General features: G+C 50.8%; 1 protein-coding gene across 2 annotated transcripts; it reads right to left on the bottom strand.

The window, feature by feature from the left end:
* Window positions 1–808: 808 nt before the first annotated feature.
* Window positions 809–19720, bottom strand: LOC118075939 (dual specificity protein phosphatase 10). 2 transcript variants are annotated; one of them, XM_035098357.2, is made up of 4 exons: window positions 19394–19720; window positions 6994–8225; window positions 4279–4578; window positions 809–3853 (listed from the first exon to the last, which is right to left on the bottom strand). In XM_035098357.2, the coding sequence occupies exons 2-4, from the start codon at window positions 8210–8212 to the stop codon at window positions 3588–3590; spliced, it is 1785 nt and encodes a 594-aa protein (XP_034954248.1). In that variant the 5' UTR covers window positions 8213–8225; window positions 19394–19720; the 3' UTR covers window positions 809–3587. The 2 variants fall into 2 exon arrangements, with proteins under 2 accessions (XP_034954248.1, XP_034954249.1); XM_035098358.2 differs by lacking the exon at window positions 19394–19720 and adding an exon at window positions 15649–18727.
* Window positions 19721–23373: the final 3653 nt, after the last annotated feature.

The following is a 23373-nucleotide window of genomic DNA, read 5'->3' on the forward strand; positions in this document are numbered from 1 at the left end:
AGTTGGCTCCTGTGGGAGACAGTTCCTTAGTCTTTTAATGCCAACAGATTGGTCAAGGGCAGATTTCCGTTCAATTCATTTCCTAGCAATTCCCAACATGGAGCTTTCATAGCATCTGCAAGTGCTGGGCTGTCCACCACAACCCCAATATCCCTTTTCCTGGTCCATCACTGCCGGTTCAGAATGTGATCAGCATGTATGTGAAATTAGAATTCTTTGGGCACAATGCATATCACTTTTGCATTGATACAGTTCTTGCTAGCTGCCATTAGGAGGTGCCCTTCACTGCAGGAGAGGAGGCTAGATCTCAGACAGACTAACCACAATATTCTAACTTGCGATTCAGGAGCCTCAGCCTGCTGTGGGTAGATGTGACTAGCGCAGAATCTACCACCCTGCCCTTCGTTCCAGTGAAGTAGGAATGAACAGTAACCAGCTCAGTTAACCCTGAGATAAATCCTGCAAAATGTACCCAGCGCTGGGGATCAATCTGTCGAATTCCTGCTGGATCCACTTTGTGCACTGCGGATGTCCAGTGGCAGCTTGCAAACAGATGCTCGCCTGGGGCGAGTTGGTTCAGCAACAGCCGACCACATGGGGAAGACTGAAGGGGGGGGGATGAGGCAGAACTTCCCTTTTAGATTAGGAATGGGTGACACAAGAGAAGTATGGATTACTCCGCCACTGTTGACTTCCGAGGGGGTCAAAACTCGGTGGGTTTTCTTTCAGCTTTGACAGGGATACCAGGGCTCAGTTCAACCTTTGGCTTGATCTCCCCACTTCTCCCAACCCCAAGAGAGACAGAGTCTTGTTACAAAAAAAGAGAAAGACCACGTTTAATAAATTATGATGCTGGGGCCTCGCACTTGGGCCCAATAAATAACAAGGACGAGATCCAAAAAGACACAGCAGGAAAGGGAGGGGGGAATCTTACAGTCTTGACCACATCAGCTTCCTGTCCAGCGGGTGGATGGGGTGGGGCATTTTATTTCCACTACAAAACTCTTCGAATGGAAAAAAGGGGGAGGAACTGTTGCATTCACCAGCCACTCTGGATCTGCACCGCAAGCGGGGGCGGAGGGAACAGAGGGTGCTTTGCTGCCTCTTAGGAACATCAAGCCTTATGCTGCACTGGACCCACTAGTCCATCCAGCTCAGTACTGTCTACACTGGCTGGCAGCAGCCCTCCAGGGTTTCAGGTAAGGGACATTCCCAGTCCTGCCTGGAGATGCCAGGGATTGAACCCTGGGACCTTCTGCATTCAAGGCCACTGAGCTGAGCTGCTCCCTTCCGCGGCTGGGCAAACATCACTTAGCCGCCAAAGCCAGACAGGACAGAAGCCCTTCTGCATCTCTGCATTCCAGGAGAGGCGAGAGCGAAGATGTGTCTGCAGCTCAGCCACAAGCATCAATCATTCTGACACAGATCCCACTTTCATTTTTAGGTGCCATCACCACCACCACCCCAACCTCAATAGCTGAAGTGAAATTTGGGGGGCTGGAGGATTTTAAAGCATCTTTTTTGTGTGGGGGGCCGGGGGCACTGATTTTTTTAAAAAAACATTTCAATGGCAGTTTGGAGTGCTGGTCTGGCCCCTACAGGGGGGGGCACACCTGTGGTGTCTTGTGATAGGTCATTGAACCAGTAATTTCTTATAATATAGCTGAGGGTTCAACAGGCTACCTTATTGCATCTCCTAGCCTATGGGGGTATTGGGTGTTTTTCCAGCCACCCAGAAAATTACGAGTTCCAAGTGGGTGCCGTGCCTTCCCGGTAAGGATTCTGGGAGTATTTGAGGGTGGGTGGGATGAGACTCCGGATGTTGCTGGACTCCAAATCCCATCAGCCCCTATGGTCAGGAATGATGGGAGCTGGAGTCTAGCAACTTTCAGAGAGTGCTACATTGGCGAGAACCTGGGAGCGAGAGCAACGTCTCCCACAATGTATTTTTGCATCTACGGAAATGACGAGATGCTGATGATTACAAGGGAAATTAACCCATCCCCGAACAAACAAATATTGTGCCACAGCTTTATGGACTGGGATGTTGGGCTTTTGCGCTTTGTATGATCGGCAAGTTCACTGGCGGAGAGAAGGGGCCCAGAGCCTCCATAATGTTTATCCCCCCCACTTGCTCCTTGCTGGTGATGGGTTCGAATTCCGTTTGTGAAAAGACCGGGAACACCTGAAAGACCACTGACATGAAGAGGCGCAATGTCACACCCTGTCTCCTCTTTGTGCGGTGCGGGAAGAGGAGCCGGAGGTGGGGGGCGGGGACACTTTAAAGCACCTAACATTAACAACCAAATTTTTTGTTTATATATTGCATCGTAAGATAAATTAGCTGGGGGGGGGTATGAAACCCACTCCATACCACCCCCAAGAAACCTAAAATAAAATTTAGGGGAGATAGAGAGTCCTAGGGGGGGTCGTTCCCCATTCCTTCAACCCCCCCCCCCAAGTTTCAGCATCCCTTCCCCATTGTCAAAAAACCCGAACCCCTTAATTAATGGAAGACAAATTCCAGTTACATCATATTACCCTGAGAAGGGGAGGGGAAAGGGAGGAGAAGTGCTTAACAATATGTTTGAGGGAAGGGGCAGGAGGAAAAGGAGGGTCCAATCCCCGCCCCCCCATCCCATAATATCATCAGTTCCACAGTATTAACCCTTGTTAAGAGCCACGTAACAGGTTGGTGGTCAAAAAAAAAAGAGTCTAAGCAGCAATTACAGTTCAAATAAATAGATGTGAGGGCAGAATAGAGGGCTCTTCTACACCCCCACCCCCCGCACAAACACACATACACCCCAAGCAAAGGAGGGGGGGTAGATTAGTTGTGAATCGCCCTCCCCCTCCTCCTTTCCACCCACACTCTTATCCAGAAGAGATTCTGTGATCCTGAGCATTAAAATCTAGTGGGAATTGGTGGTGGTGGGGGGGAGAAGTTTCACACCTGCAATGTTCCCCATGGACACCCCCTCTTCCATAACTACACACGCACACACACACGTACGTGTGAATTGCTTAGGATACCCCAGCCCCAAATTAGTCCGTCGTGGTGAAAAGCAAGGCAATATCAGCATCTGGATCAAAAAAACGGGGGAAGAGACAAAGAGGACTCCCCCCCAAAAAATTTATACACACAGTCCCCACCCCAATAAATTAAACCCAGCATGATATCACTCACTCACTCACACACATACACACACAGCATTCACCACCCCACGAAGGTAAGAAAGTTTTTTTTAGAAGTCATTGTAGAAATAAGTGTTCCCCGAAATTCCGGTGGCAGCAGCAGCAGCAGCAGCGGTACCTACAGAACGGAGCGCCGTCATTCAGTCTTTGGCGTTGTCTGTCGTCTTGTACGCTGAGCATTTTCAGGTTAGTGGACTTAGAAAGGTATCCAAACAAAGTTCCCTCAAGGGGGGGGGATGTAATAAAGTGGCTGAGAAGGCCCCCCCCCGAATTCGTACTCACTGCTTCAGCCTTCACATGCCGTCCACCAGTCCCCTTATTGCACTCCCGCCCCCCCTTCTTCCCAGCCCTGAGATTGATGGAGATCATCTTGCGCCCCCCCCCCATCTTGTTCACACCTCGGTCTCCACTCCGGCCAGCTTGGGGGTGAGGATCCGGGGCGTGACGCCGGCGTTGAGGTCCACTTCGAACTCCAGCAGTTGCCCCATGAAGTTGAGGTTGGGCGAGATGATGGGCCTCCGGCCTTTGACGTACTTGTAGGCATCGCCCATGGTCATGAGGGTGTGCTTCATCAGGTAGGCGATGACGATGGTGGCCGAGCGGGAGACACCGGCCTGGCAGTGGATGAGGACTCCTTTGCCGCTCTGGTGTGCCTCCTCTGGAGTAAGGGAAGGGGGTAGGGAGAGACACAGCGTCAATGCTAACCTGAGAAAAGGGGTCACACAAATGCTTCCTGGACTTGGAGAGTAAATTCCATTTCATTCACAGCTCCTTGCCTGTTCGCCTACGGCGAGTTAAGAATAGGCCCCAGGCGAATAGGCAGCAAATTTTTTAAAAAAGGGGAGCATATTGGGAGGAAAATAGAAATGAGGAACATAGGAAGCTGCCCTGTACAGAGTCAGACCCCTTGATCCATCTAGCTATTGTCTATCCTGGCTGGCTTTGAATCATAAGGGTTTCAAATAAAAGACCATTCCAGAGGGAGATGCCAGGGATTGAACCTGGGATCTGCTGCATGCAAGACGGACACTCTGTCGCTGAGCTACACCCTCCCCTTTATTTCGCCGCAGGACTGGTCCTCACCAATGAACTCAAAAGCTTCCTCGAAGTATTGGCGCAGGTCCTGGCGGTTGTTGTCAGTGGCAGGGAGGCGCTTGTAGCGAAGGCGCCCGCTGTCGGCGTGGTACAGGGGCAGGTGGGTGGTGACGTTGAGAACGTGCCCCACGTTGAGGCTCAGCATCCGTTCGAGGTCCTGTGCGTCTCGCTCGTTGCCCAGGAACAGGAAGGGCAGAATGGGGCTCAGCTCGGCGTTCTCCAGGTCAGGCGTGAGTGGGGGGCCCAAGTCATCTGGGCCGTCCGCAACATCTGGCCCAATCAGACTGCCTGTGGTCAAAACACAAAGCAAAGGGGTTGAGTCCCTGGAGTGGAAGCATTGTGCAGAAAAAGTGCTTGAGTTTTATTTTTTTTCCTCCTCCCTCCCAGTCTGTTTTCCTTTTGTGTGTGCACCTCTCTCTCTCTCTTTTTTAAATTGAGCCTGAGGGCAGGGACTATTTTACCGCTGGCATTTGTAAGCTGATCTGGGAGACTTTTCTGGCAGGATAAAAAAGCTTTGCATAAGTGAGTAAAGGAATGAATTTCAATAATTCCATTTTAATCTGGGCTGCGAAGTTTTAATTGATCAGTAGGTTTGGCTGAGCAGTTAGAAACCAGGGACGTGAGTGCTGGCAAAACATTTTGCTCTCATTTCCTTATTTATTTGGAGCATTTGCATCAAATGATCCCCAAGGAGTCTTGCACTAGATGGCAGCGGCAGACAATTGCCTATCTCAGTATTGTCTGCGCTGACAGGCAGCACCACTCCAGGATTTCGGGGCGCCGTGGTCTTCCTAACCCTACCTGGAGATGCTGTGGATGAAACCAGGGACTTTCCCCCTGCAAAGCAGATGCCCTCCCAGTGACCTACCAGTCATGCTGCCAGATGGTGAAGTCTAAGGTATAAAATTACCTAAAGGCACAACATGGGAAAAGAGCTCTGTGTGACACCCAAAGCTGGCCAATTTGGTGGCAGAGTAATATACTAAGTTGCCGAGTTTCTGAATCTCGCCTGTGCCCACCTCACAGAAACAACCCCTGAAGAAGGTTGTGTGAGAGCCTCTGCTGATATGCAGGTTCAAGCCCCCAGCAACATCTCTAGATAGGGATGGGGGAAACTCCCTGCCTGAAACCCCAAAAGCTGCTGCCAGTCAGAGCAGGTAGTACTGAGCTAGATAGGTCAGCGGTCCAATTCCATATAAGGGAACTTCGTATGCTCCAAATTGGTGCCAACCAAATCACTTTGGAGAGGCGCTCTCTCTCTCCCCCCCCCTTCCCCTTTGCAGTTTTCTGTGGGAGGAAGGTGGGGGAGAAAAGGGAGGGGACTTGTTCTCCTTCCTGACCTAAAACATCTGCTATGTAAAATGACACCCCACCCTCCATGGTGGGGGCTGTCAGGGGCTGGGGAAAAGGGAGGGGGCAAGTGTGAAAGAAGGTCAAAGAAATGATGTCATGTTACCAGCTGGGTAGAGTTCATTCGGGTTCAATGGGGTTTTGAAGAACAGGTGCTAAAAGTGAGGTGGGGGTGAACTGGGTGTGTGCGAAGCCCCCCTTCGCATCTTGCCATCTGCTCATGCAGCTGGGATGAGGTCACCCAAGAGATGGTGGAGTGGTGCAAATCTTAAAGAACTGCCCTGTGATGTCCTCCTGCTGTATTCATTCTATCAACATAATGTTTTGTAGTTTAATCTCCCATCTCTCCCCCAGTGAAATCTAGGGAGCATCTATGGTTCTCCTCCAAACTTCCTTTCTCCCTGTGCCTTTCAAGGGGCGTCTCCATCCTACATTGGCTCCCAGTATGTTTCCGAGCACAATTCAAAGTGTTGGTGCTGACCTTTAAAGCCCTAAACTGTCTTGGCCCAGTATACCTGAAGGAGTGTCTCCACCCCCATCATTCAGCCCGGACACTGAGGTCCAGCGCCAAGGGCCTTCTGGAGGTTCTCTCCCTGTGAGAAGTGAGGTTGCAGGGAACCAGGCAGAGGGCTATCAGATGTCAAGGAAATAAACAACTATCTGACTTTTAGAAGACACCTAAAGGCAGACTTGTTCAGGGAAGTTTTTAAAGTGGAATTTGCTACCAAGGAGTGTGGTGGAGTCTCCTTCTTTGGAGGCCTTTAAGCAGAGGCTTGACAGCCATATGTCAAGAATGCTTTGATGGTGTTTCCTGCTTGGCAGGGGGTTGGACTGGATGGCCCTTGTGGTCTCTTCCAACTCTATGATTCTATGATAATGTCTGATGTTTTATTGCTTTATTGCTTTTTATATTATTATTATCATTAATTCGGTTGGGAGCCGCCCAGAGTAACTGGGGAAACCCAGCCTATAAATTAATTATTATTATTATTATTATTATTATTATTATTATTATTATTATTATTGCCAACTGGGAGGCAGGTATGGTAGTTCAACGTGGAAAAATATAACCTCAGGAAGCCTCAGAAGGACCCCAGGGAAACTCAAGGCTGATGGATAAAGAGCACCCTTGCAGAAATAACCAACCCCTTGTCTGGAGGCAGGGGTTCTTTAAAGCAGAGAAATGCGCTGAGCAGAGGGAGACGCTGTGTTAGCCCGGAACGCATTCCCCTCGGACTGGCAGAAGGCTCAGGGCAACTGGGGAGGTGGCAGCGCCAGGAGAAAGAACATTTGATGCACCAGCGCAATTTCTGCCGCCACCGCAGCGGTCAGCACCTAGAACCCCCAGCTCACCTCTGCGGCCGACGCCTTCCTGCCCGTCTTTGTTGAGCAGATCCAGCACCAGATGGAGATTCTGGGAGGGCTGCGTTTTGCGGGGCTTGGGGGGGCTGGCGGGGAGAGGCTCCGGACTGGTGCAGCCGCTGGGCTCCTTCGCCCAGAGGCGCTGCAGCGAGGAGTCCCTTGTGTCGCAGCCTCCCCGCGAGGAGATGAAATCCAGCATGGCCATCTTCCCCTGCTGGAGCCGCCTCCGCCCCGCTGCGTCGGCAGCCCCGAAACGCATGGCGCCCTGAAGCTGGCTCTTGGTGTATTCCATCAGGTTGCGGCAGTCCAGGATGAGGGGGGAGACGTGCTGCTGCTGCTGCTGCTGCTGCTGCGCCCGGGACCGTGTCATTTTCTTGGCCAGCTCGTCGGGCCAGATGGTGCGGACGCTGTAGTCGTCGTCATCCCCGCAGCTGTGGGCCGGGGACGAGCCCGCCCGGGGGTCGTAGGCCACGATGGGGTCGCTGCTGCAGAAGCTGCAGGAGGAGCTGCCAGACTTGACCGAGGGGTTGCAAGCCAGGCAGGCCAGGGAGCGCAGGGCCGAGGAGGGGGCGCACGGCAAGCACCCCAGCTTCTTGACAGACGGCGGGCTGCAGCTGGAGCAGCTGAGCGAGCGCAGGCTGGAGCGGCAGGAGAAGCAGCCCAGGGACAGCAAGCCACCCTTGGGGCCGGCATCCTCGCAGCGCATCAGGCGCCAGCAGCCGCGGCAACCGCACTTGAGGGGGTGCATGGCGGGGCTGGAGAGGCAGGAGGAGCTGGTGGATGTGTCCAGCAGCGCCGGTTTGGAGTTCTCCTTGAAGCAGCGCTTCTTGAGCTTGGCCTGGGGCAAGAAGACCTTCAGCTGGGGCCCAGAGAGGCCTTTCGGCTTAGCCTCGGCCTGCTTGAGGTCCAGCTGCAGGGAGACGTTCCTCTCGGGCGACAGGCTCTGCACGCCTCCGACCGTCAGCTTGATGTCGATGGTGTGAGAGTGGTTGGGCTGCAGGACGCTCGGCGTCCCCCGGCGCGCGGCCTCGTCGCAGAGCGCCTTTGCGGGAGCCGGGGCGGCCTGGCCAGGCCCTCTGGAGGCCGCCTGGGGCTGCTTCTCGCCACCGCCTGGGGTGCCCCCGTTGGCAAAGCTGTGGTTGAGGCGCAAGGCCAAGGTTTTGGGTCGCTGCAGCACGCCGATCCGTTCTTCCAGAGGCGAGGGAGGCATTGGGAAAGGTGAACTGCAGGGGAAGAGAGAGAAAGCGAGGGAGGGAGAGATCAGAAGAGCCTGCGGCAAGATGGCGTCCATGTTTTATTGCTTTTGTCAGGGGTGTCTAAGGTTTCCTTCAGCTCCGCCACCCCACACCATCCAGATACTACAATGTGGGAATTGCACATTCAAACGCATTATTTTCCCTGAAGTATCCTGAGCATTCTAGTTTACACCTCAGCCAACTACAAGCCCAACCCCCCTGCAATGCAGGAATCTTTTGCCCAACGAGGGGCTTGACCCCATGACCCTGGCGACTGGACGTTCTCTGTGTATTTCTCCAGATAATGGGTGAGGCAACTGGCTTAGGGTTAAAAGGTAAAGGGACCCCTGACCATTAGGTCCAGTTGTGACCGACTCTGGGGTTGCGCGCTCATCTCGCGTTATTGGCCGAGGGAGCCGGCGTACAGCTTCCAGGTCATGTGGCCAGCATGACTAAGCCGCTTCTGGCAAACCAGAACAGCGCACGGAAACGCCGTTTACCTTCCCTCTGTAGCGGTACCTATTTATCTACTTGCACTTTGATGTGCTTTCGAACTGCTAGGTTGGCAGGAGCTGGGACCGAGCAACGGGAGCTCACCCCATCGCGGGGATTCAAACCGCCGACTTTCTGATCAGCAAGCCCTAGGCTCTGTGGTTTAACCCACAGCACCACCCACGTCCCATGACGCTTTGGGTTACTCAGCACCAAGAAGTAAAGCTCTCTGCACATGCTCAGGGGAACGCTTTCCTTTACATTCAAAACCTGACAAAGCCCATGGATGAGGAAATTGTGGCCCTCCAGAGGTTACAACAACTCCCAGTCGCCATAGCTGGTGGTCTGCAGAGCCACAGGCTCAAATTACATTAAGGTATCACTAGAAGCACCCTGAGAAGCCAGAGTCTGGCCACCAGGCCTGGGAGTTTTTCCTCAGGCTCTGATTGGCTGTACTCCAGGTTTCCTGATTGGCTAATGGTCTAGTGATGTTGATGAACTCCCATCAGTCCTAGCAATCATGTGTCTGACAACATCTAGAGGGCGAAAGGCTCCCCACACCTTTGGCAGAGGCTTTGTGCCAGAAATCTTCACAACTTCTTCCCTCACCTATGGCATTTTGCTCCTTCACTCACCCTCCCCAGACAGGTGTCATCATTTTGTCCCAACTTAAGCAGGTAGCCAATTCTCTGGACTAAACCCAGGTATGGTTTGTTGGCCTTTTTGGTCATTTATTTTAGTGTTGTGATAGCTTGCCGCATGCATATACATTTGGCACTTAAATCATATTTGACAAATTCTGCCTTGGAGGGGGGAAATGGGATTCTAGTGATGCTTTTCTGTCAGATTTACTTATTTATTTTCACCGTATTCATATCTAGAGCCGGCTTATCATGGGGTAGGGAATAGTTTCCCCTGAATTGCTAGCAATCGTAATGAGTGCCCCTCTAATTTAAAAGGTCCCAACAGACATTATTCACACTGAGAGACAGTGTGGTGTAGTGGTTAGGGTGTCGGGTTAGGACTTGAGAGAGACCAGGATTCAGATGCCTACTTGGCCATGAAGCCCACTGAAGGACCTCGGGCCAGTCACCAGCTCTCAGCCTACCTTGCAAGGTTGTTGTGGGGATCAGAAGGGGAGAACCATGCACACAGCCTTGAACTTATTGGGTGGGATATAAATGCAATAAACAAATAAATTCTTTATGACTGATTATCGCAGCCTTAAGGACTAGAGTCTTAAGAAAAAAGAAACCCTCGGAAACTGATAATTCTTAGATTGCTAAATTCTGCATCTCTGTGTGTGTATGTGCGCTGTGCACTTGTCTGGAAATGTGGGCTTATGACTTAGCTCTGCTACATGCTACTTGCTTGGCCAGCTCTAGCCACCATCCCTGGTATATCTTAATATTCCTTCCTTCCTTCCTTTCATCTTTTCTTTTCACCACGGGGTACACCCACGCTGTTTGTGCTGACGAAATCCTTGCTGCATCTGCCCTCACAAAGCAGTGAAGCTTGCCCGCAATTCCATTCCAATTTTACACATGGGAAAACTGAGAGGTAGTCATTAATTGGTCGAAAGTGGGTTTCGATCAATTAATGACCTTCTTCTCCCTCTGTTTATGTTTAAATCCTTTCACTTTATATGCCCACCCTGCTTTTGATGCCATGAATTACATTATCATTCATGATGATGATAATAATGAACGGCACGGGGTTGGGCTAGATGACCGTGGGGGCCCCTTCTAACAATTCTACAATTTGATGATGATGATTTTACAATCAAGCAGCATCTAATTTCATTTGTGGTTAAAAACTGGGGTGGGTGGAGGGGAGAGAATGCCACTAAGAGCCAAGGAACGCTTAAATAAATTCCTGATTCCCCCTCTTCCTTTTAAAAACATCCTCTCTCTCGAGATATAAATTGGGTCAGGTTTAGCAAAATGGCTTTCTGATGGGAGACAAACATGTTCCCCCACCCTCAGATCTTTCCAGCACTTCATGTGCTGCTGGAACAGGAGGAGGAGATCCTGGATCGGCCTCCTTTCTCTTTCCTCCCCCCAACCCATTTCAGCTTCCTTGATGCATTCCCCCCCCCCCGCCCCCAATCCCCATTAAAGCCGTGTTATCAAGAAAAATACAGCTCCCTGCCACATTTCCCTGCAGGGACTTGGAAAAAGATTCAAAGGCGCTGGGTTCCGTGCCAAGGAGAGATTAGCCATCCTCTTCCAAAATCGCATCTTCCAACACACACACACACACACACAAATAATAATAATAAGAAAAGCACTCTGCTTTTTGGGGGATGGGGGCATTGAGGTTGTGAGCACGTGGCCAGCAACACCCTTCCTCTGCAAGCGTTTTTCACACTTCTGGGATGGAAGGAGGCAGCCTCTGTTCTGAAGGGCAGAAGCCGCTCAAGGGCTCTGTGTGTGTGTGGCTTGTGTGTGTGAGCATTTGATCAAGACACCAAGGACCACAGCAGCCTTGTGATGTTCGCCAGGCTTGCTAAGAAACCCTTCGCTGCATGCCGCCTGGGGAACAGGGCGCCTGGGACTGCGGAGGAACAAACTAAAACAGAAACAAACAAAAATTAAGAACTAACTCTCTCTCTCTCTCTCTCTCTCTCTCTCTCTTGGCTTGTGTGTGGTTGCTGCACAGCAGCCTTCTCCAACCTTTAGCCCTCCAGATGTTGTCGGACCATGCAGGCAGGGCTGTTGGGAGTTGTAGTCCAATGGCATCTGGAGGGTACCAACTTAGGGAAGGCTGCCTCTACCCTGTCTGTGCCGCTCTCCCTGGCAGACCTCAACCCCCAGCCTGTGGGATAACCAACCTCATATAACCAACATGCTTAAGTTTAATTAATGCATGAAAGGAACTGCGGCCCTCCAGATGTTTTGGCCTACAATTCCCATGATCTCTAGCTAACAGGACCAGTGGTCGGGGAAGATGGGAATTGTAGTCCAAAACATCTGGAGGGCCGAAGTTTGGGGATGCCTGGTTAAGACCATAGAGTAAGCTCTCCTGCCAGACTCATCTTATCCTTGGCTAGCAGGACAAATGGTCAGGGATGATGGGAGTTGTAGTCCAACAACAGCCGGCGACCCAAGTTTGACAAACACTGTGCGGTTGACACTATAAAGTCACAGAGTAAAGTCACTGTAAGTGACACTGTAAAGTGACACTGTAAAGTCACTGTAAAGTCCCCAGGCCACACCCCTCAATGGCCCTCCCTCCACACCAGGCATAGGCAAACTCGGCCCTCCAGACTACAACTCCCATCATCCCTGACAACTGCCCCTGTTAGGAATGATGGGAGCTGTAGTCCCGAAACATCTGGTGGGCCGAGTTTGCCTATGCCTGCTCCACACCCTCCTGGAGTGTTTCTGCCTGGCTGGGATTGGTCCTTGAATTCTGATCATGCCTTTTGCTTGCCTGGATGGAGGATGTGTGACTGAGTGTAGAAATTTGCCTACTGTACAAAAGTTACGGGTGCATTTGTTGCCCCACCCACTTTTGCCTCTGGCCCCTCCCACCACTGGCATGCAGCCCCCCAGAAGCCTTCCTGGCCCTCGGGCTGAATGAATTTTCCCACCTCTGTTTTAGCTGTAGGTGCAGACACTGAACCTGCACACTTCTACGTGGTAAGCAGTGAGCTCCGCCCAAATCTATGGGTCCCTCCCTCTCCAAATCTCCACCCCCTCCTTCATCCCGCACTTGAAAGGGACCCCCAAAGGTCCTATAGTCCAACCCCCTGCGATACAGGACTCACAGCTAAATTGTGTGTGCATGTGTTTGATTCGTGTAACACGTGCAGGCAGAAAACAAAATCCCCCCTTTGCAAACACCCCGTATTTCCTCTGCCTGCTGCTCGCCTCTCCCTCTTCCACATCCCGCAGTCCCAAAATCCCCTATTTCCTAGTGACCCATATATACCCATCTGCAGCCCAAGCCCCGAGGTTCTGCTCCTATCTTCTGCCACCCCTTTAAAATAAAATTTTAAAAAACTAAGAATTATAATCTTGGCTTGCCTGCGTCCCCGCCCACACACTCAGCCAGCACAAAAGTCTCCCTTCTCCCGGAGGTTCTTTTGCAGAACAGCCACACAGAGCCCGGCGACGCTAATCTGGGGCGACAGCGCTGTTATTCCCATCAACCGTGTACCCGGCAAGCGAGGGGCGATTGCGCGCGACAGCCAAGTGCAGCACTTGGGGATGCAGGGGGGGGGGGAAGCTCCTCCCTCGGTTGCAGAAAAAGGAATTGCATTTCCACACTGCCTTGGATGATTTGGGGGGGAGGACTGTCCACCAACGAGATATTCTAAGCCCCTCTCCCTGACTTATTTATTCATTGCATTTCAACCCCACCTTTCTTCAGAGGAGCTCAAGGTGATGAAGGTGATTCTCCCCCTTCCCAGTCTTATCTTCCCAACAACCCTGCAAGGCGGGTTAGGGTGAGAGACAGTGACTGCGCACACAGTGTACATTTAAAGCACCTGCCTTCCATGCAAAGGATCCTGGGAACTGTAGTTTCTTAACGATGCTGGGAATAGTAGTAGTAATAATAATAATAATTTATTATTTATACCCCACCCATCTGGCTGGGTTTCCCCAGCCACTCTGGGAGGCTTCCAACAAAATATTAAAATACAGTAGTCTAAACATTAAAAGCTTCCCTAAACTATTCCCTAAATAGTAGCTCTGCGAGAGGTAAACTACAGTTCCCAGGATTCTTTTGGGGGGAAACCAGGTCCTTTAAGTGTGTAGTGGGTGCATAGCCACTCAGTGAGCATCATGTCGGAGTGCAGATCAGACACTCTTAACCCTTACAGCACCCTGGCTCTCTTGTTCAGCTGCTGTTACAAAAAGCCAAACATTCCGTCTCTAGCTAGCTGTTGCAGAGATAATAAGCAAAAGTGGGCAGGCAACATTCTAGTCCATAGGAAACAACACAATGAAAACTTTTTCGGCTGGAGTAGAGCAATCTGCATTTATGCTCTGGCTCAGGCATCCCCCAAACTGTGGCCCTCCAGATGCTTTGGCCTACAACTCCCATGATCCCTAGCTAACAGGACCAGTGGTTGGGGAAGATGGGAATTGTAGTCCAAAACATCCGGAGGGCCGAAGTTTGGGGGGTGCCTGCAGTCTGGCTGGTTTGCAAGGATTATCACAACTCCTCCTTCCTGAAAAATTCCTGGCTAAGGGTTAGCCCTGCCCTGTTCCACTACTTTGTTCTTGTTTCTCCTTATACCCTGATTATCTCCGGCAGATATCTCTAAGACAATCTCCACCGATCTGGCACCCTCCAGATGTTGTTGTTGGAATCCAACGCCCCGTCAGCCCCAGTCAGAGCAACCAGTAGTTGGGGATGATGGGGATCACAGCTCAAAACATCTGGAAAGGGCACCAGGTTGCCTTATAACCAGCCAGACTGTTTATCCATGTAGCTCAAGTGTGGGGAACCTTTGGCCTTCCAGATGTTGCTGAACCACAACTCCCATCAGCCCCTGCCAGCATGGCTGATGGCAAGGGATGGTGGGAGTTGTAGTTTAGCGACATACACAAGTCTCCACACCTGATCTGGCCAGTTGCTCTGACAGGCAGGATTACGAGCACAAACCTTTCCCATCAACTGCTGCCTCACCTTTTTAAAACTCACCGCTTTTTTCTCTCACTGCTTCCCCGTTCTAGCCTGGAGCTGCCTGTCATTCTAGAACCCCCCCCCCAAACACCTCCCATGAGATCTTGCAGCGGGGAGGGCCTTAGGAACTAGCTCTCCCTTCTCATCCTCCCCCTACCAAAGTAGCGAGGAATTCTGCTCCACAAATAGCTTGCCCACCCCAATAACGTAATGCTCTCCTATTAAGAAATTGCCTGAATGCTGACTTCCCCCCCCCCCGACAGCATTTGTACTGTGGTCTCCTTGAGGGCAGGGACCTCTGCCTCTCTCTCCCCTGGGAAACTATGTAAAGTGTGTTCAACATTGATGGGGTTACAGTAATTAATCATTATAAGAATAAGTAAGGCAAGCATCCCCCAAAGAATGCTCCTCGTGAGCAAAAACTCCCTCGTGCGACGTACTGTGTTTGGCAACGTGCCTCTGTGCTTCATGGCACATATACAGTACTCTCTCTCTCTCTCTCTCTCTCTCTCTCTCTCTCTCTCTGTGTGTGTGTGTGTGTGTGTCTCACCCACATATACATAGAGGAAGCTGGTTCACAAAAAGTCAGAACATTGGCCCATCCAGCTCAGTAACTTCTACAATGACTGGCAGCAGCTGTCCAGGATTTCAGCTACCTGGAAGTGCCAGGAATTAAACTAGGGACCTTTGGCATGAAAGGCAGATGCTCTAACACTGGGACCTACATGCACGCATGCGCGCACACACACACACAAACACACACAGAGTCATGGTCAGTTTATTAATATGCCACATTTCCTGCCAACACCGTGTGCTCAAAGCAGTTTATGCACCCACATACACAAGACAATTTAGCTGCACACAGGCTCACCCTTGCACAATCTAGCCATTCAAGCATGCACCCTATCTGGTCTGGTCTGGTCTGTGCACACCGCCTCCCCCTGGCATTGCTTTCTATACAACCAACACCCCTGCTTACTACACACCAGCAGGGATTTCCATCCCTCTGCTCAGCCCTGAAGCTCAACTTGCTTTGCGTTCAGGGAATTCCAAAGCCCTCCGACACATCGCTCGCTTCCCTCCTGCCTGAATTGGATTTGCACACTTTGTGGACGCAGAAAACGGCTGTGTGCACACCGTGTGTGTGTGTGTACACACACACCTGCACACTCAGCAGTGCACGCATCTCCCTTTCCAGCTTGGGTCGGTGTACACTCTCCAAATGCACTTGAAAGAAAGGAAGAAAGACGAGGTCCGTCCATCCCCTGCAAACACTCACCCTGACGCGGATGGCGGTCCCCCCTGCAGCGCTGTTCACTTCCTTTTGGGCTGCTGTTCAGCTCTTTCCTCCACCAAATGAAGTTGTGTGCTGCCTCTAAAAATACCCTCCTGAGCTCATAGCCTGGCAGTGCCCAATGAGGGCATCTGTCTCCTCGGGTTTCACCCCACACCATGAGCTCACCACTTGGCCCTAGATATGCTGTGTCGGGGCGGGGCGTGTGCAGGGGTGGGGGGAGAGGCCTCGAGGGGATTCCACATGTCCCTGGGCCTCCGGGTGCTCCCTGCCACATCCCAAAACATGCGGATGGGCGGAACACAGAGTTCCAATCTGCATTTGCAATGTCTCATTCTGTTAACAACAGGAAAGGATGCGAGGCTGGCCGGGATTAATTTGTATGATTCACTCACCCAAGACTTTGATTCCAATTTTGGCACATTGGGGAACTTCCCCCTGGTTCTTGCAGTCTTCCCATCAGCAGCAAGAGCGCAATAATCCCGGTCTACCTTACAAGGCTGTGTTGCAATCGATTTGACGGTGGTTGCTGTTGTTTTCAACAGCCTCAGTATGTACAGCTATGGGCAAACTTTCCCACAGAACACGGAAAGCCGCCGTATATCCTGTATCAGACTATTTGTCCATTTAGCAGCCCGGTGCAGCCCGCTCTGACTGGCAGCATCTCTCCAGGATCTAAGGCAGAGAAATATATTTCCCCTTGCCTTCTTTTTATGTGGAGCAGTCAGGGATTGAACTCTCTGCCGTGCAAAGCAACTCTCGTCAGCACCACCACGGTCCATGATGAAGACTCATGGGAGTTGTAGTCCAGCAAATATGCAGAGGGCCACTGAGATTGCTTCCACGGCCCACTCCCCCCCCCAAAAAAAGTAACAGGTAGCTCTCCCCAACTGCACACAACTCCTTTTCCCTTGCATTATGATTTCTGGAACACATTGGTAGATATTTGTCTTCACACCCTCTACCTCTAGCTTCATTTCATCAGCCTTGTATCCAAAAAGCCAAACGCAGCTACCACTGGGATCCAGCCTTGGTATTCCTAGGTTTATTTCCCGAAGGGAGCAAAGTCCTTCATGTGCACCCATTCAGAACGGCAGCCCCCCCTCACCCAAGGTGAGGGTTACCTGCACACCTTCCAATATTGGTTGGCAGCATGCATTCACAGCACTCAAATCTTCCTGAGAGTTGGAGACTGTCAGCAAAACACTTAAACTGGCTTTCTGTCCAACAGAGCACAGTGCTCAAGTTTCTTCTGTCAGTGGCTCATTCACACATGCAGAGGCATCCTCTGACACTTGTCCTCCTCCGGCATGTGTGAAGTGGCTTTCGGCGTCAACTCACTAGAAGTAACAGCAAAACCTAATCTGCGGGCGACGAGAAAACCTTCTTCGCAGCCGCAACTGCAGATTTGGCAGTGCGTGACCTAGATTTTGGCTATGCCTATCCAAGAAAGTTGAGGTTCTTTACAACAGTTTGGATGCAAGGGAGTCGGAAGGTGCAAGGGCTGCGGGGCTGGGAACTGCCTTAACACCGGTGGTAGCCAACTTGGTGCCCTCCAGGTGTTGCCGGACTAAAATTCCCATGATCCCAGACCACTGGCTATGCTGGTGGGGCCAGTGGAAGTTGATGGGGCCCATTTAGGCTGCCCCTGGTCTATATATGGGCCTGCAGTGGCTCCTCTGGAGTTTCGAAGAAGATGCCATTTGGGACCGAGACCTTCTACATGCAAGGCAGCTGCTCTAACCCTCCCCCTTGTCCTACAAAGTGCCCCGTGGTTCCAGGGCCCTAAATCTACCCCTCCTAGGAGGTAATTTTGAACACAAAGTACATATTCATGTTGCCAAGAAGGGAGTTAATATGGAATTATTATGCAGGTAACATTTTTCTATGTTTCCGCTTGTTATTAGATAATGACAATGAGCAAATTTCTATGTCATTTTTTTGAGTATTTGCATACATTCCATTCTAACCTTTGCAAAAACCTTGTGAGTCAGGTCAGTATTATTATCCCCATATTGCAGACAGGAGGACTGAGTCTGAGAGAGAAGGGCTTGCTGTCTCATGGCAAAGGCAGCCTGAGGACTTAGCCATGACCTTTGCCTGCTCAGATTTCTTTTTTAAAGAAGACATACATTTTAGTTGAAACAAGGGGGGGGGAGGCCAGGTATGGCTCAGTTGGTACAGGATGAGATTCTTAATCTCAGGGTCGTGGGTTTGAGCCCCAAGTCGGGCAGAAGTTTCCTGCATTTCAGGGGGGTGGACTAGATGAACCTTGTGGTTCCTTCCAATTCTACGATTTTATGAAAAAACGGGGATTTCCTGTACGATACTGTTTGTTCACCAGGTTGCACAGGTGTGTTGCACAGGTGTGTTGCACACAGTGGATCCTAAGCACTATGTGATATGCACCTCAGTTCTGTGTGTGCAATTTATACTATATGAATTGGGTGTTTAATAAACCTTTGCACACATCCTGCGTGTCTCTGGGCCTTCCCATTGATGCATATCTTTCTACATACTTGGGAACACGGGAAACTGACTTATATAAAATCATTGCTCCATCTAGAGAGTCTCTCCCAGCCACACTTGGAAATGCCTTCATGGAATGAACTGGGGACTTTCTGCACGCAAAGCAAATGCTCCGCCACTGAGCTGCGGCCCTTCCTTAAAAGCCAAGCAGGGTTCTAGTCCTCATGGTTCTGAGGGAAAGACCTCATTAAACAGGAGCACAGAAAGTCCGTCTTCAGACAGGTATCAGACAGGTTTCAGACCTGGAAATGCCGCCGGTAATTGAACCTGGGATTTTCTGCAGGCAAAGCAGATGTTCTAACCGCCTTGTGTTTTGACAAAGGAAAGCACTGTCTGTGTCTGCGTGTATGCCTCAGCATGTGAGCCCGGGCACACGCGTCGGCGTGTGTCTCATTTCCACCCACAGTTTTCACCCGTCTCTATATAAAGCCCGCCGGTGTCCCCATAACCACCATGGCATCACTGGCTTAAAATATCCCCAAATGTCATCCCAGCAGTCAGGAGATGTTAAGGGTACCTGTAAGGGGAGAACTCTGTGTGTCCTCCTTTAACCTCTTGTGTTGATGCTTGCAAGGAAAAAACCATTGGTCTTCTCTCCTTGGCATCCACCTCCCCCCCCCCCCCCGCACAGCAAACACACTTTCCAGTTCCCAGTGCCACCTCCACCCTCCTGGAATCAGCCTGCCAGCCTCTCCCCACCTCCTACGCACCCCCCCCCCAAAAGGATGATCTGTCACAACAAACCGAGGCGACAGCCACCACAAACAAACGCCCACTCTTTTATTGCCACCTTGGGAGGGCGGAGGAAACAAGAACTCATCACCCTCTCTTTCTCATCTTTCCAGGCTTTTTGATCTCCCCCCCCCCCCAATCAAGAAACAAACAACTCTCTCTCTCTCGCCTTTCATGTTGTCGAAATCTGGGGCGCCCGATCCCTTCAGCAAACGCTGCCCCTCTTTTGTTGCAAAGGTGCATGCACACCCCCCCTGCAAACAGTGCCTTCAAGGACGGGAAAGGGAGGTTTGTTTGCCACATCGTCCCTCTGCTCTCAACCCCCCCCCAATACAGCCATCCCCCCTCCCTCCATGAACTTAACGCAAATCGAGATTTCCAGGTGTTTAACCATCGCAAGACACCCAGTAATTCCCCTGTTGCAAAAAATAAAAATAAAACCTCCTGTTTCAGAAGCAGATCCACTCACCTGCATTACAGTCTAAGCCTGAAATCCATGAGGATGTTTTTGGAGGTCGTGAAAAGAGCGGGAGGGCGGAGATGCCTTTTTGGTGAGGCTGGGATAGGGGAGAGAAGGTGACGTTTGAAACCCAGCAGGAATCTGGATTTGTTGGTCCTTGACTTCTGACACCTTTACACCGTCCGGGTTATCCTAGGTCTGTCTTGCTGCTGATCACCCCGCATCCAGCCCTCATTCGCCCTCAACCCGCTTTGTCTTGCTTTTCTTCCTGTTGTTATGTTTCCCCCCCTCCTTGGCTCTGGTGCTGGGGACGCTTTTGATGGGAGCAGGAGAGGGAAGCGGGATGGGAGGGGGGGGGAGAAAGAGAGGAGGAAGGGTTGTATGGTGACATCATCGGCAGCCAATGAGACGCCGGCCCGGTTCTCCCAGCGAAGGTGACGCAGGAAGGCAGCACGTGACTCAGGGAAGCGCTTGCATTCATTGTGAAACGGGCTTGATCAGCATCAGCAGCCTCGGCCCCCTAGAAAGGGGATGGGGGATGGGGAGGGGTTGAAAATGGGGAGGGGGGAGGGACAGGCTTGTTGGGGGGGGAGGGAAGCTTGGCTGCGGGCCTTCCTATGCATTTTAAACATCACCTGACATTATTAATTATAATTGATTATCACCATCAGTATTAATTTATTTGCAATGTTCACACAAAAAAGAGGGAAATGAAATAATGCTAATAAGAATTCCCTTGCTAGCTAGCAATAAGACTACTTTGCATTGCCCATCTTGTTTTAAACTTAAAACATTAGTATAAACAGTGCAAATGTCATATGTCCGAACGCATTATTATCATTTAATAGCAATCAGAATTAAATGTGCCTGTTTTGCGGGGGGAGGGGGGATGTAAGCAACTAATTTTCCTCACTTGCCCATCGTTGAGAAAGAGAAAGAGATCATTGCATTGTTTTCTGCTGCGAAAACAGCCGAGCACCTTCTCCATCAGATTTTTAAGCAGCTTGCTAGCTTTTCCTTCTATTTCCATGCCAGGAAAACCAACCTTGTGCAGAGGGACAGTTCACCCAAGGAGAGAGAAGTCAGGGAGAGAGGAAGCCAAGCAGGTCTTATAAGGCCTGTTCGGAGTTAAATTGCAATTCAATAAATAAGAGCTTGTGGTTGCAGCAACTCGATTGCAACCACCCAACAGCGTGAGGAAATGTTCCTCTTTGGAGAATGAGGCAGAAACATTGAAGAGAGAGGAGAGAGTCGTGACACCCCCACAGCAGCTCTGGTTGAACCTCCAGATGCAGAGCGAGTGTATCTTTATTAACAACTTTCCCATGGAGGGAGGGCTTTTTGTGCCCTCCTGGTGGGCTTCCAGAGGGCATCTGACTGGCCACTGTGGGAAATGGGACCCTGGCCTAGGTGGACCCCCATTGGTCCATCCTGCAGAGCTCTCCTTCAATTCACAGATCCTGAGGAATGATGATGTGTGAAAAGCATCTATCTCCCCACCCCTATTTCAGCAGCCTCCCATGATAAAAATAGCAATACAATATGCATTATACCTACTTTTTCCAGCAGGGTTGCTGCATGATGGGCACAGCACATTCTGAAGTAAGTGAAGTAGTACATATCGTGCTGTGTCTAGCACCTGGACTGTGCCCCTTCAAGGAAAGTTTTGCATGTCTGAATGCATGTGTCCATGTGGGGAAAATGCCCTTGCATGTAGAAAGCTAGCAAGTCAGGGAGAAGGGTACAGCGTAGCCTCTTTGGAATGCTGTTTTCTAGGGGCAATGGGTATTTTCACAGGGCAGTGTTGCATGGTTCACCCTGCTCCCCTGCAGTCTGAAATGGTACAATCCAGACAGACACCTATTCGGATTCTTTTATTATTACTTTAATTACCCACCTTTCCTCCAAGGAGCTCCAGCTGGTGACATGCTTCTCCTGCTTGCCACTTTATCCTCACAACAACCCTGTGAGGTAGTAAGGCTGAGAGATGGTAACTGGTGCAAGGTCCCCCAGTGAGCTTCAGAGCTGGGGTGGGGGTGGGATCTGAACCCTGACCTCCCAGGATGTCCAAGGCAACTACCTTGAATTTGTTTAATTCTCTTTTGAAGCCCTCCAAGCTGGATAGCTCCAGTTCATAGCTGCCAAGTTTTCGCTTTTCTCGCGAGGAAGCCTATTCAGCATAAGGGAAAATCCCTATAAAAAAGGGATAACTTGGCAGCTATGTTCCAGTTACATTTGTGGGATCAAATTCCATAGTTTAGCTATGCTGCCATGTGAAGAAATGGTGCAAAATGTGCAAAATGGTGAGACCGAACTGGTTTTCTTCCCCAAAGAAATTTAAATATACACTTTTCAAAGTTGAAAACCGTGATGGGGGGGGGAGGGTTGGATGAACCACAGTGCTTTTTGCTCCTTTCCTGAACACTTCCTTTGCTGGTTGTTTGGGTGCCTCTTGCCTGGTGATGCAACAGACGTCACTTGAGGGCTGAGTCAAGGAACAGGCTCCTCTGCAGCCGCCCGCAATCAGGGATGAGTATGTGTGTTGGTCATTGGGATTGCGTGTGTCATCTAAGGCGTGTGTCATTCAGTTGTCAAGCTGCCCATTGTTCTGGTGCCTGTGTACTCCCTCCAGAGAGTATCTAGCTGATCCTTGCTGATACCTTGTTAAGCCATTTGAGCTCATGGATGTACGTAATGGTCTTATCCTGCCCTCCCCATGCCCCCACCCCTGCCTTTCAGGGGTAAAATGCACTAACTTCATTTAGGGAGGCATACCCACATTATACATTTAAGGCAGGCATCCCCAAACTTGGCCCTCCAGATGTTTTGGGACTACAACTCCCATCATCCGTAGCTAACAGGACCAGTGGTCAGGGATGATAGGGACTGTAGTCCCAAAACATCTGGAGGGCTGAGATTGGGATTGCCTGATTTAAGGTAAACACACACACTCTCTCTCTCTCTCTCTCTCTCTCTCTCACACACACACACACACACACACACCAAGAATCCTAAGACCTGTAGTTTTTTAAGGGTGTTGTCACGGACTGGTTGGGCATAGAGGAATGGTGGGAGGGACCAGCTAGGAAGAAGGCTCAGAGCCCGGGGTTGGTGGTAGGACAATGATGAGTGGTCAGAGGGAGAAGATTGAGAAAAGGAGGTGTCGGAAGCTGACAGGGTCACAGGGTTTAGTTAGCAGGGGGAGCCTGTGGCAGAGAGAAGTCCAGAATCAGAGGCAGAAGCTGAAGCAGGGGACGGGGAGGCCAAGAGGCAGGGATACATCTGGCTGGTGCAGAAGCCAGGGAGTCTCCCCCTCCTGCTGCGACAAGCTCGCTTCCCCGCTGGTCTTCCAGAACCAAAAGAGGCATGAAAAGGACAGAGTATAGATTGGCCACACACAGGAACAGTCTCTGATTGCTTAGGGAAAAAACCCTGGAGAGGAGGGGACTTAGGCAGCTGTGGGGAGGCAGGAACCTTCAGTCTCTGCAACTGCTTCAAGGGGGGCAAGACCTGCCAGATATGAGTTGCTGTGCTCATTAGGCCTGACACTCCTGTGCAGATCTTGTTCTTGCTAATAAAGAGTTAACTCTGACTCGCTCAGTGTGATTTACTGCTGGCTCTCTCCTCCCAGGTGGAGGTGTTTTGTCTATTGTTAGGAGTGTGTATTCTCTGCATCATTTGATTTTCTTGCACAAGGTGGGTCTCTAGTGGGGCCCCTGAGCAGAAAAAGGTCTTGGGCAATGATGCCATGAAGATAGGACTTTGGGCAGATATCCAGGGCCCCACCACTCAGGACTGTAGGTCAGTGAGAGAGTATCTGCTTCTCATGCAGAAGGCCCCTGGTTCAATTCTCAGTGTCTTTAAGTAGGGCTGCCCCCCCCAAAAGCAGGAAGCCCCCCAATAGAAGCCTTCTAAAAACAACTGTTAACTAATGTGAAGGGCAGTGGGGCATCTGAGGGGTTGTGGTGCCCACAACCGCCATGTTGAGG

This window comes from Zootoca vivipara, chromosome 17 (assembly GCF_963506605.1).
Source record: "Zootoca vivipara chromosome 17, rZooViv1.1, whole genome shotgun sequence".
In the NCBI taxonomy this organism is placed as follows: domain Eukaryota; kingdom Metazoa; phylum Chordata; class Lepidosauria; order Squamata; family Lacertidae; genus Zootoca; species Zootoca vivipara.

Bases quoted from the DNA above. Each gene is read 5' to 3' on its own strand.
- LOC118075939 (XM_035098357.2), bottom strand. From the start codon at position 8,212: ATGCCTCCCTCGCCTCTGGAAGAACGGATCGGCGTGCTGCAGCGACCC. The intron at 4,579-6,993 runs GTGAGCTGGGGG...TTTTGACCACAG, and splicing joins GGAAGGCGTCGGCCGCAGAG to GCAGTCTGATTGGGCCAGAT. The intron at 3,854-4,278 runs GTGAGGACCAGT...CCCTTACTCCAG, and splicing joins GGAAGCTTTTGAGTTCATTG to AGGAGGCACACCAGAGCGGC.